The 13,339-nt window shown below is 41.7% G+C and overlaps 1 protein-coding gene across 2 annotated transcripts in view; it reads left to right on the top strand.

Moving 5' to 3' along the window:
• The window catches only part of NFIA (nuclear factor I A), a 463,777-nt gene extending 450,705 nt beyond the window's left edge, over positions 1-13,072 (top strand). For both annotated transcript variants that reach the window (XM_036754715.1, XM_036754716.1), the window contains one exon: positions 5,279-13,072. In XM_036754715.1, the coding sequence (XP_036610610.1) occupies positions 5,279-5,296 (18 nt within the window). In that variant the 3' untranslated portion in view covers positions 5,297-13,072. The remainder of the gene's footprint in view (positions 1-5,278) is intronic.
• The last annotated feature ends 267 nt before the right edge of the window (positions 13,073-13,339 follow it).

The raw sequence follows: 13,339 nt of genomic DNA, 5'->3' as shown, positions 1-13,339 counted from the left end.
AGCGGTCATTAACGGGCCGGTCCGTGTGTCCAGGAGTCCTCTGGGTGCCCCCACCCCATGATACCCCCGGCTCGCTTATTGACATGTTGCTAGTCAAGGATCACAATAGCCCTCTGTGTCTGCCAGATCATTGCTGGAATCATCTTCAGGAAAAGAGGAAAAAAAAAAGTTTTGAAAGCCCCACCATGAGACAAAAGGCCGGGAACCGCAGTGCAGCGTGGAAGCTGAGAAAGCCTGGAGTCAGCAACTTCTATTGATTAAGAACTAACCTTTAGAGTAACTCTCAGAGTGTGTGGTTAGCATTTAAATTTAAACATGTCAGGAGCTGATTTGTGTTCCTGAATACCAGCTCCAAAGGAGTAACATTCACGTCGCCTCTTTTTCCCCCTAATTCCCTTAAGCAGCTAAAGAATTTCATGAAATGTCAATAGGGCAAAAAATAAGGGGGGAACGGGGTCTGGGGCGGGGGTGGGGTGGGGGGACAGCCCTAGACCCCGGAGCTTTCTTTCCCATGCAAATCTTCACGCGCGCGCACACACCCCCCGGGACAAAAAATGCGGGGCAGTGAAACCCAATAATTAGTCCTTTGTCTAACTTTCCCAAGTGCCGGAGAAAGACGGGTTAATTAAATCTACAGCACTGTTGGTTTTGGGAGTGGGGGTCCCCGCTTGCTGTGAAGGTCATAAATTAGGTAGAATAAACACCTCAATGTATTTGCAGTGGGCCCTGCTACGTCAGAGCCACTGGAAGGTTGGTGGGAGGAGAGCCGAGGGTTTCTTGCTAATGATAGTCACGTCTGGGTCTGTCTGGTTGCCCCTAGCAACCAGACATGATGTAACACCACGATGAACTTGAACTTGGGGGACTTGAAAAGAGAACAATAGAGCAGGGCAATCAATACAGCCTATTTCAGTGAAGGATTACAGAGCTGCTCTGGGGTAACCTTGTCTGCAAGGCACAGACTGAATAGTAAGATGTGTGAAGAAACTTTTTTTTTTTTTTGGCTTTTTAAGAGGCCAGCCTCAGCACTGCAGAGCTGAGCGATGCAGTGGAGACTGGCTGCTGGAGGCGTGGGGTGGGGAAGGGCGCCCCCTGCCGGCGCCTCTGTGTCCCCGAGGGGCTCCTAGCAGGATGGATGGGCATCCTTACGGTGGGCTCAGAAATGGGGAAACTGGCATTTTAGACCGGCTTTGGGCGAGCATGTATTTAGACTAGGGCCGCCTAGAAGTTTAAAGCTCTTTTTTTTTTTCCTTTTTTTTTAGCCCTTTTTATCCAGTTAGATTGAGGCCACCTGTACTGGCCAGGCCAATTTCCTTTCAGGACACAAAAGACTTGATTGTGTTTCTCAAAGCATGTTCAGATCATGACATTTGGAAGTATACAGGATGAGTACTTTTAAAACTCTGGAAACCAAAGGTTGCTTGAGAAACCAGGAGACCTTACTCCAACATCCATGTGGCTATCATTTGGCCAATTAGGCTTAGTATCCAACAGAGCCTTATTTTAACCAGTTGAACCCCTCAGATGAAGAAGGAGCCCTCACCCCACTGAACAGTCCACACTCTTCTGCTAGACTGGGGGACCATAAGCTATGAAAGTACTTGCTTCTGCTGGATGGGTCATGTTGCGCCTCTGACGAGGCTCCCTGGGGAGGTTTGGAGAACTAGCAGGCATACTTTCAGAAGGGCAGCCATGATATAGTGAAAGGTGGCTTCTTTGTGGAGCCAAGAGGTCTCACTTATTTATCATCTAGGTGTCCCAGGCAGCTCCCTAAAGTACACATTTTGTTGAGTTGTCCATCTATGTTGGTGAAGGGAATTTCCATATTGGGAACCCCCTACATTGGGAAGACTCCAAGTCTAGAGCAAAAACTATCTGTATGTATGTATACATATGTGTGTTATATCTCTATATGTGCATATATATGTGTGATATGTATGTATATTTTGCTGATAATACTCAAATGGATATGTGATCTCATCTTGTCTAATCTTTGTCTGTACCCTCCTGTAAATTCTCTCCCAAGGTTCTACCCAATTTACCAAGACTCTTCCTCCATTTTTCTTGATGTGGCAAGAATACCAGTAGAACACACAACTAGACAACAGTTATCCTTTACCCTAGATTAAAGAAATGAATTATCCCAGAAAGATTAAGAGAGTTACAGAAAAAGAGTTGTGCATTCAATATGTTATTAGATCCTCCTAAATACACTGCGATGTGGATATCACAATATGCAGTATTATTGGCTCCATACACACTGAGGTTCATAGTGTCAGCCGATTCACAGTCACACAGACAGGAAAGGGCCAAACCAGTCTTGAGTTCTAGATTCCCACGGGGATCTCCTTCCTCCACGTTCACTGCCCTGTCCTCAATGCTACACCAAATGACAGAAGAAAGCCATTCTAAAAGTAGACGTTCGAAGAATGTGTCAGGTGGTTCATCTTAAAACATCCCGACCAAAATAAAGGGGTGAGAAAAAAAAGGGTGAGGGAAACCCATTTCTTTTGGAATATGTGCCTGGATTTGTTGTATTTGCAAGTGGCCAGAGGTGCCCGGTAGGTAGATTAAATTAGCTGTATCCACCTTCTGTGGCAGAGAGGGAAAAAAATGAAGTTGCTCGCCTTTGGGGATGGGGGAGGAAAGGACAAGCTCAACCAAAAAGCCTCAGTTGGGTCCCCAGGCTTTAAATCTGGTCAGTTCTGTCCAAGCCTACTTAGTACGCACCAGGTTCTGTGCTAGGTATGGGCGACCCAAAGACAAATGAAGAACCGGGCCTTTCCCGGAGAGCTTCCATTTTGGGAGGAAAGCAATATGTACAGAGATATTAAAAGGAAAAAATTAACTAAAATAATTACAAAATCATTTTGTTGGAGGGAAGAGAACACCGGAAACTGGAGAAAATCAGCTTTTTGAGGGCTGAGCAATTCATATATGTGTGTATGTCTGTATATATATATGCATATTCCAATATATATACATACATATCACTTTCAGCCATTTGAATATGGCTCTTTGGCATGGTGTTATGACAGGCTGTTAAAATGATTTATTTAAAAAAAAAAAACTTGGGCCCTTTTCATTCTATCCCACAATGTAAGGGCATGGTGATGCTTACCTGCATGAGAGTTATACACTTAATCTCACCTGAAGAAAACAAGTATGTTGATCTCCATCTTCTGGAATCAACAAAGTGCCTTCGAATTGCAGCCCAGCCAGGTGTCTTTGACCCTTCAGCTCTTTCTCCCTTACAACAGCAGACATTCTCTACAATACAGGCTCTGAAATGTTTCCTCGCTCTTGGGATTGGAAGAACCACAGACAAAGGGGTGGAGAGACTGTGAAGGTGCTGGAAAGAGAACATAGTCTGCTCAAAGTTTGGGAGGGAGGGCCAGCTCGATCAGGATGACCAGACTCAAAAGCTTAACCAAGCACATATTGTTTTCACCATCTACCTATATCAATTCTCTCTATGGCTCTTAAATAGACTAGAAGTCTGAATCCATCTGGTTGTCATCAATATATCATTATTGAAAAACTTATAGAATCTTAGGAATCTTAGAGGCTATTAGACCAGTCCTCTCATGGTAAAGATGAGGAAACTAAGACCAGAGAGGCCGATTGGCTTGCCCCTGGTGTGGTGAATAAGGGACTAGAGTTGGAGTTAGGAAGGCCTGGGTTCAAATTCTGCTTCAAGCTTATACTAGCTTGCAACCCTGGGCAAGAAGCCACTTAGCCACTCTATGCCTCGGCTTTCTCATCTGTAAAGTGAAAGTGTTGGACTCAGTGGCCTGAGGTATAAATCTATGATCCTGTAATCAGTAAGACCTGGGTTTCAGTTTTTTCCCAGTAACTTACATGCTGTGTTACTGCAGGCAATCCACTTAACTTCTCTGAGACTCCGTTTGCTCACCTATAAAATGAAGGCGGTGATATCCGCAGTACTTACTGTCCTGTGTTGTCAGGAGACAGATCAGATCGGGTATTTACTCATTTTACAAGCTTTAGAATCTCTCTACCAAAGTCAGTTACTCTAATATTTGTCCAGAGTAGTACAGCGAGTTAGCAGTAAATCTAGGACTAGAGACCAATTCTAACTCAGTACCCTGGCTCTCACCGCCTCATGTGGTCATTTACGAACACTGAGAATACTCCTTTTTTTCAATAATAACCATCTGTGGCTTCCTTCTTTCCAATATTTTACGGGAATCGGTACTTAGCACAATGTCTGGCATATAGTCTGTGCTTATTAAATGCTTATGGGCTTGACTTAACCGCCTGTGCGCAGAGGCTATTAAAGCATGCCACCTAACATACATGGTGAGCCTGGCTAGCCACTTAATACCAACTTTGGCCTTTTTCTTCTAAAGTGCGAGGGTCTATATATCGCCCTCAGCATGTCTGTGGTGACCCTTAGGATGCCTTATCGGAGCTTAAGGATGGAAATAGAGGAGGGACCTGAGCCCCCAAAACTTATTTAATTTGCATTTCTGAAAGGCAGTCCAACTTCACTGTGCCTGTGGCCACCCCTTTATGTCATTTCTTTGGTTTAGCCAGTGGGCGATCTACTCTCGTCTTCTACTTAGATTTCTCCTCTACACTATCAGGACTTCAGAGTCAGAAGGGGTCTTAGAAGTCATCTAGTCCAACCCCTGCTTAAAAAAAATTATACTGCCAACAAATGGTTTGCCACACAGCTTGAGAACTGTGGGTAATGGGGAACTCACTACTTCCTGAGTCAGTTTGTTCATTAAGAAATTCTTTCTTATAGAATGCGGGCAGGGACCATTTACTTTTGTCTTTGTTCACCCAGTGCCTTGAACATAGTAGGTACTTAATAAATGTGTGTGGAATTGGTTTATGCCAAGCCGAAATTTGTCTACTGTTGCCTTCTACTGATTGGTTCTAGTTCTGCCCTCTGGAGTTAACAGAATAAACCTCCATGTGACTTCTTCTTCCAACTCATTATCAACCGTGTCTCTTATGGCATCATTTCCGGATGCCTCAACATCCTGGTGACAAGAGACGTAGCCTGGAATAGCGGAAAGTGCCTTAATTTTGGAATCAGAGGGTTTGAATCCCTGGTCTTATTTTACTTCTTTGTGACCCAAGTAACTTTGGGCAAGCCACTGCCCTGCTGGGTACCAGCTTGCTCCTCAGTAAGACCTAGCTGGTCTCCGAGTTCCCCCTTGGTTCCAACCTCCTAAGCCCTCTCTCTTGAAGCCATCATGCGGGTGCAACTTTGTAACTGCTCTTTTCTCCTTGTGTCTTCCAGTCCTGGTACCTGGGATAAAAGTCACAGCATCCCACCATCCACCAGACAGACCACCGGACCCCTTCTCAACTCTGTAACGCGGAAGCAGCAGCAGCGCAGCTCAGTTTCTTCATTGTCCAGCGGAAGGGGAGACAAAACAGATTCAGAAAAACCAGTACATGGAAAAATGGCGAGCGTTGCGGTCCAACAGCCAAGGCCGTAACCTCTTTGGGATTAGAATTTTTTTTTTCAACCACCTTAGGGACTGTTGTAATTTTCTCACATGGTGCTTGAAATGATTTGGCTTTGTCGCATTGGAGTGTTTCGCTGGTAGTGTGAGTTGTAGGCGACGCCGGGGGGAGAGGGAAGCCGGTCTGCTGTCATGTGCTGCCTTCCTCGCTGTCCCCCACTTTCCATTCGGAGCCCAGCTGTTTCACGGTCTTGACACCCCTTGACCCATACAGATGCGTCCGCCTTTCTGAGCACTCGCGAGGCCCGCCGCAACTAAAACTTTCGTAGTCGCTGAAATCTGCAATATGTAACTTACAGGACAGACGATAGGGCATGTTCTTCTGTAACATATCGGGGGAAAAAAAGATGCAGTGAGTTCCCTTCTGGGGGGGTTGATTTTTGTCCTACGGTCAGCAGTTTAAATGCGTAACATGACCCATAAAGGATGGCGAGTCCACTCACGTTGCAGAGATACCCAGAAATGACAAACTACTACTATAGTCATCATGTTTTGGTTTTTTTTTTTTTTTAAAGTTTGAAATGCTGCACTTACATTAGAACATTGTGGGTTTTTTTTTCCAACAATTTTCAACAATTACACAAATTCACGTGGAAATGGGGAAGATGGTCTGTTTTGACAGAAACTGACAGGAATCAATCAAAACAATCGAATTTTGAATTGAGTTAAGTGCAATTTCATTGGATAGCTAAATATCTTTGTAAGATAGAGATTGTTGAAAATTCTATTTTTGTTTTCCAAGTCCTTCTACCCCAGGACTCTAAATTATTGGGGTAAAAAAACAGCCTTGCAAGAAAAAAAGGGGAGCTATTTTTGCTTTTTATGTTTTTTATTGTTAAACTTGTATCCCTTTAAAAACTGAAGGAAAATTAAAAAAAAAAAAACAAAAAAATACAATCTAATGGTGCTTTTACCACAATATGTTAACTACATTAAATGCTAATTAATTATTTTCTTTTATCAAAGCACATAAAAATTAAGTCATGGTATCTGTTAATTTTATAAGCTAAAAGTCACTTATAATGGATTATGCCAATTTTGAAAAAAAAAATTGACACGTTTCTGGACACCTAGGGTGTATCAGTTCTTGGCCACTTCAAGTCCCAGAGAGCATCCAGAGGTTTGAAACACCTTGATGTCCTACGTTTTCCTGGACAGACTACAGAGAGAAATGACAAAGATGCTGGTGTCCATTCTGATTGAGGGCACTTGTTGGGAAAAAAAGGGAAAAAAATTCGCACCCCCAAATGTCCTGTATCTTATGTACAAAAGTCAAACGAGGCAAAAAAAAATGCAGAAAAAAATGAGAACAAAATAGAGTGCAAGTGATTTTTTTCTACCAGACAGCGAAGCACCCAATGCTTCCCCAGGCGACTTTCAGAAGGTTTCCTAGACTATACATATATATACGTTCTGATTGGCGCATCTGGCTAATCAGAGAAAATCTGTGCATGTTCTAGTGTTAGTAACTAATTTTTATATAGTTAATGTAGGATAAAGTAGAGTACATTAAGACACAATATTGTAACCCTATTCCAGGCACTTACTTGCCTTTAAACCTTGTTTGTTCAGCCCTTGAGAAGGGTTCCTACTACTGTCCTATACAATCAAGTATCTGAAATTCTTGGGAAGTCACTTTTGCTCATCTTTTCCCTGAAACAATGTTGGTTGTTTGTTTTATTTTTTTTCCTCCTTGATTTGCACGAAACAAATGAAAAAAAAATTCCATATCAATGTGCCTTGCCCTGGATAGCGATTATTTCTGAAATTGTTGCACACGTTCCTCGAATCGAAAGGGTTTTTTTCCCTGGTCAAGCATTTGGAGACACTTTTTTTGTAAATGTGACTTTGACGTCCGCCATCGTCAGTTTCCACTTCTAGAACCTAAGTAGCGTGTTAGTTGTTCCGCAGATAGGAGTAGTGTGTATTGTCTGGTGTGGTCAGTGGCAGTGCTATTCTGAGATCTGTAGATGCTAGAGAAAAAAAATCAGTATTTTGGGATGTTGCTGCATTGGACATTTTATTTTGGAGTCTTCCTTTATTTTGTTTTATTTCCCAGATATATGAAAATATGCAATACCTGCTTATATCATGTAGAAATGCTTAGTGGTGATCGATTTTTCTTTTGATTTTTTTTATTTGACCAAAGTCAGTGCTGCAGTTGACGCAGTGTGTTTTCGGTGTTTGTCTTTGTCCTTTTTTTGCGAATTTTGAATGCACGGAGGCAGGAAGGGCTCCCTTTAGAGTAGCAGTCAAACTGTGAAGCACTAAGCTGACCCTGCTTCAAGCAATTTTTTTTTCTTTTTACAACTATTCCTTTCACAAGCAAGCCTTAAAAAAATAGCGTTTAAAAAAAACACAACAAAAAAACCAACCTTCCTTTTTCTTCAGATCCCCACACCCCATTTTTCTTAGCAGACCAGTTGATCCACATTCAATAAATATAATAATGCCCATTTTTATATGCACGTTTTTAAACTTCCAAGTTTGGAGAAAGAAAAATAAATAATTGTTTACTGGTTCTCTCTATTTAAGGAAAAAAAATAAAACATTTTGGACTTTGATACGTGTCTGGTAAGTGGTCGAGTAGTTTGTTGGGCTTTGTTGTGTTGTGTGAGAGTTAGTGTACAGTTTCATTCCCTGTAGCCAGCATTCTTTGCCTTCCCCCTAATAGCACTTAGCAGGGCATTACTTTGTGATGACATTATGTGCACTATGAAAAATAAATAAATAAATTTGCAGCTTACAGTGCTTCACAGTGAAGGGAAAAAAAAAAAAAGAACAGCAAAAAGCCTAGACAGACATTTTGTCAGAACCTTTGCTTTAAGCTGAGGTGTTACCAGTGAAATTGGTCTGTACATACGATGAAATTGCACCCTTTTTTTTTTAAATGAAAAAAGAAAAAAAAAAACAAAAAACAAAAAAAAAGACGAATCCACCGAAGCAATAGTTGGGGCAGGTCCAGTGATTTGGGGCGAGCTGCTTGAGAGCGAGAGAGCAAGAGAGACTCCATTGCTCCCCCTCAGAAGATAATGTAATTTGTATGTTGTATAGTTTTATGGATTTGTTTGACCCTATTTTATAATGCAGGACTTTTGTAATGTTGTTTAAATGAGGAAAAAGAAATCTGTCCAATTAGCCTAGTGGAATTTCTGATTGTTTGTTATAAAGGCAGCGTTCATAGAATTGCTTTTTCTCTTTATTTTTAATTTTTTTTTCATTGCTGTTGGGTGTCCCTCACCCCTCTTTTTTTGGGGAACTGGATTTAAGTTGAAAACTTTCCTGTTTCCTTTTTTATGTATGTATTTAAATACAGTTATTTTTCTTCTCTTGATAATATAGCATATCCCTATGCTTCAGAAGTGTAGGCTACTGGAGACCCATTGTAAATGGACATTACAGGTATGCTGTTTTATTTTATTTTTTTTCCTCTTGAAGATACTTTGTCATATTTGAGTTCGATGAAGCCGGAGTTAGGGAACTCTGAAACCCATTTGCAGAAACAAACAAACAAAAACGTTTTCAAGGCTTTGAAACATTAGGGAGGCAGGTTAGGGTCATAAGTGAGAGGGGTTGTGGAGTGGTAATGGAAACACACTCAATGACACTTTTTTTGTTCACTGTATCTTCATCCAGCCAAGGACAGTTGGGTTGTGACCAGACAGAAAACAAGGGAGAGAGGAAACAGGGTCCGATTCCTCAGAATCATAGCCAAGAATGGAGACTGGAGGAAGGCCTGGGAGTGTGCAGTCCGCAGGGCTTCAGAGCTGGCGGGATCCAGGAGACAGGCTTGAGTCTTGGACTGGGAAACATGCGGGATTTCTCTCCCTCACTCACCTGTCCATGCCAATTCTAAATCTGTGATTCTAGAACACTATGACAATTAGGAAAAATGTCCCACAACTAACTTTTCCTGTTTCTTGTCTTCCTCTGGGATCTAAGCCAGAGGCCCAAACACTAAATTGCTCCAGCCTCTTTCATCCCAATCTCCCACCAATCTCTAGGTTTTCTTACCCATCGCTATCACTTGACCCTTCTCCCCGTCCCTTCTCCCCTCACCTTCCCCCAGCTCCCAGCTCTTAGATGTTTCTCCTGCTTGAATTAAGTAAGCATTTGCTTGTCTCCTGCTGCACACCCCAGCCATGCAGTTACTAATTTATTGGCTTTCTTTTCCATCAGCTCCAAGTTAGTTTAAGTAGACATGATACGCTTTCCTCAGCCTCAGTCTCTGTTGGATTCCTTCCCTGAAGGTGGAAGGGGAGAAAGGGCCCCCCCACCCCACCCCAAATGAAAATATGTTCCTGGACTCACAGTATTCAGTCAGCCCACAGGAATATGCAAAAAACAAAAACAAACAAAAAAAGCAACCCTCTTAAAAATTCCTCCTTCACTTGGTTTTGTTTTGTTTGCGTCAGTATATTTTGCAGCTTTGTAGTAGCAGTGTTATTAAATATTTACTGTACAAATCTGGATTTGTGGCCTAAAGTCAACAATAACATCGAAACCCGGTTTTTCCTTGTGATTTTGTTTTGAACCGCAAGGAATGTCAGTGAATATCGTACTTTGCATGTGTCTCTGGAAATATCTTTTTGGTTGTTGTTAGCAGTGGTGGTTTCTTTCCTTACTTCTCGCCTTTTTTTTTTTCTTCTCCTTCTTTATTTGAGTTCTTTTTATTTTTTTGGTCAAAGGCCTCCATAGAACAAATTGCAAACAGAACTGGCATAGTTGTGTGAGGACAGCTTCCATGGCACCTAAAACAAAAACAAAACCCCCAACCAACCAGTCCACTTTACTTAGGAGATGTCTCAGGAAGCCGCAGCCCTGCCGACCAAACAGGGCTGTCATGAACATCAGCTTCCCAAGGCCCATTTTGGTCTTGAAGTCAGTGCGTGGACCTCCTGGTGGACAGTCCCGTGACTCTGCTTCCCTCCATCCGGTCCAAGGCTATGCTCCTGTCTCATCGGCGTCTTGCATCCGTCCCCTTTTTTTTTCTTTTCGCCAGTTTAAAAAATAAAAAAAGGCAGTGGGAGGAGAACGTCTTTGATCTATAGCAGGTAACATTGAAGCTGTTTCGTGGCACTTAACTGTAGTGAAGACTCTGTCGCCACTTCTGAGATCAATCTAACGTTTAATGCAAATCCATTACATGGTGCTATTACAGGCTGGCAAAATGATTTACGAAAAGAAAAAAAAAAACAAAAAACGTGACAACTTGGGCTCGTTTCAATCTGCTTTCCCACAATGTAAATGCATAGCAGTGGTTTTCTGCATGAGAACTATGCACTAACCTTACCCGAAGAAAACAAATATATCCGCGTTGGTATCTCTTTCCCTTCCGTTGACTCCGGTCCTTGCCTTTTTGGTCATTGTTATGATGCCAGCTTTAGGACAGAATGAATTATAAGAAAAACCAGCATAATACCTGATATATTAAAAATGTAGTGCCTGTGAAATCTGTATTATATTGCTCTTCTGAAGTAAGATTGTTTTCTACACCGGTAGCCTTTGCTGTCTGTCAGGACCTTCTGGTATAGGTGATGTAAGATAACCATACAATATAAATGCATGCTATTCCATAATGCTTAGAGAGCTGTATGAATATTACTCCAAGTTATGTTAGTCTTTTTTTCTGACTTGGTTCTTGTCAGATAGGTTTAAAGATATTTCACTGAGAACGCAAATTCTGTCTCTTTTCTTGATTTTGGGGTGTTTTCAGTATTTTTGGAGGTATACATTTACTTAAATTCAGTATTACTTGTGTGGTTTTTTTTTTTCTCTCTCTCTCTCTCTCTTTTCTTTCTAGAGGGCAAGCATGGGTATTGAGTTCAGAAATCAGTGCCTGGCAAGATTTTTGTCTCAAAAAACCACCATGTGACTCCCAAGAACTCTGTTTAGGAGGATACACATAAGCATTTCGATATAAGGGGTTATTTTTCTCTTACCCCTTAACTGAATATGCTAATGTGGGAAGTGATTTCCTAATGGACAGTGTTCAACCAAGTACCCATGCTTGGCCCTTTTTCACACCAGACCTCTTCATATTAAAAAGAAAAAAACCTTAAAAAAAATTCATGTGGCTATTTAGTTTCATGCACAGTTGCAATATTTTCCTTCAAAAAAAAATTAAACTCTGTACAAACTCTGGGCCCTTTTCTTGAGAGAAAAAAAAAATTTTGCTATTAACACGGGATTTTTAAAAAATTATTCTTTCTGGTCTAAATCTCCAATGGCTTGCTTCGCAAGTAAAGCAAGTTTTTGTTTTTTCTTTTTCTTTTCCTCCCATTTTCCTAGCCAGCACCCACCTGCCTTTTATGCCTTCAGGAGGCCATGGAGCCCTATTGGGAAAGGATCTGGGAAATGGAGAGAATAAATAGTAGAAATTCCCATATTCCATTAGAAGCAGTTGGGGTAGGGGAAACATTGTAGCTTTGGTGGGATAAAGACAAGAGAGCATCCCAGAGAAGGCCCCAGGCTCCATGCCGGTCACCACCAGATTCACATGTGTACTTATGACTCTATATGATAAAGATGAAAACCTTTGAAAAATTAGTCTGTCCCATAAGAGAATATAGTAGATGTGCTACCTCTAATCCAGCATCTTCACAAAGGAAAAGACTCAGTATATCAAATGGGAACTTTTATACTTTCTACAGTGGCTTCGAGGACTAACGTGGCTTCTCCTGTTTCCCTTGCCATTTTTCTTTTAAGCTCAATTTTTCAAAAGGACAAAACGCTTTCCCTCTCCCTGGTTTGTTCTGTGTCTTTCAAATGTCTTTTATTACTATTACTATTATTATTATTATATTATTATTATATGATTGTGATGCTCATTAGTCTCCAAATTAGTAACTTTTTTCTGAATGACTCAGAAGTACAGAAGATGACTGGTAATATTTTGGGTGGAGGGATATGCTGAGTGTGAGGACAGCAGAACGATGGCCCTTCTTGGTTCATTTTCTTTTGCTGACGATTGTCTTCCCACGCTGGGCAGCTATGGCTGCCACCATTTTGCTGGCTCATGAGGTTTATCAGCCTCTGATGAGATCTCACAACGATGAAAAGTGCCCCCATCCCTTCCTAGCCCTGATCCCCTCCTTCATCTAAGACCTTCCCCCAAATGCATTGGTTTTTGTCCACTCAGATGCCATGTTTTGTTTTGTTTCAGGTCAAAAGTGGGAGGGGCACAGACTGAATCTTTTCCGATAGACGTGTGCAAGATCAATTGGCAAACCTCGCCTGCCACCCGTGTTAATACCATGGTTTTTCTTTTGTCTTTATGAGCCGGCCCCTTGTGCCTCTAGTATATTTGGATTGACTTCCATAGGTACCCTTTTAGTTTGGACTGTGTTCTGTGAAAATTTGTAATTGGTTGAGAATCACCGTGGGCGTCCATTGTTATTCAACTAAAATCTCCACAGGTTTTTCTGAGCTGGTGTGGATTAGTTTAACTCTTGTATTCAACCATTAGTGCTACCACCTTCTCACATTACAGTACAGTTACTGGAAGCAAGTACTGCATTTCCTATGCAACAAAAAAGGAAAATAAAGATGCTAATGCTAACGAGCCTGAGTCGCTCTTTGTCTCTTTTACCTTTCATCCTGTAGGCCTGCCGCCTACAAAGAAATGAGAAGCACAAACCCTGCCCTCGTGGAGCTTGCTCTCTGCTGGGGATACAACGTAGGCATGAGTGAGGGGACCCAAACACAGACTCTTAACCAGAACCAAGCACAGGTGCACACAAAGTTTTCTAAGAATGATTGAGACTTTTAGCTCAACAGGGAGGGGTCTGTAAAGAGTAGACCTGTCACCAGGGTGGGACACCCAGGACTTT

The sequence above is a fragment of the Trichosurus vulpecula genome, chromosome 4 (genome assembly GCF_011100635.1).
Source record: "Trichosurus vulpecula isolate mTriVul1 chromosome 4, mTriVul1.pri, whole genome shotgun sequence".
NCBI classification, from domain to species: domain Eukaryota; kingdom Metazoa; phylum Chordata; class Mammalia; order Diprotodontia; family Phalangeridae; genus Trichosurus; species Trichosurus vulpecula.
The sequence above is the reverse complement of the archived record's forward strand: the minus strand, read 5'-3'. Positions and strand labels throughout refer to the sequence as shown.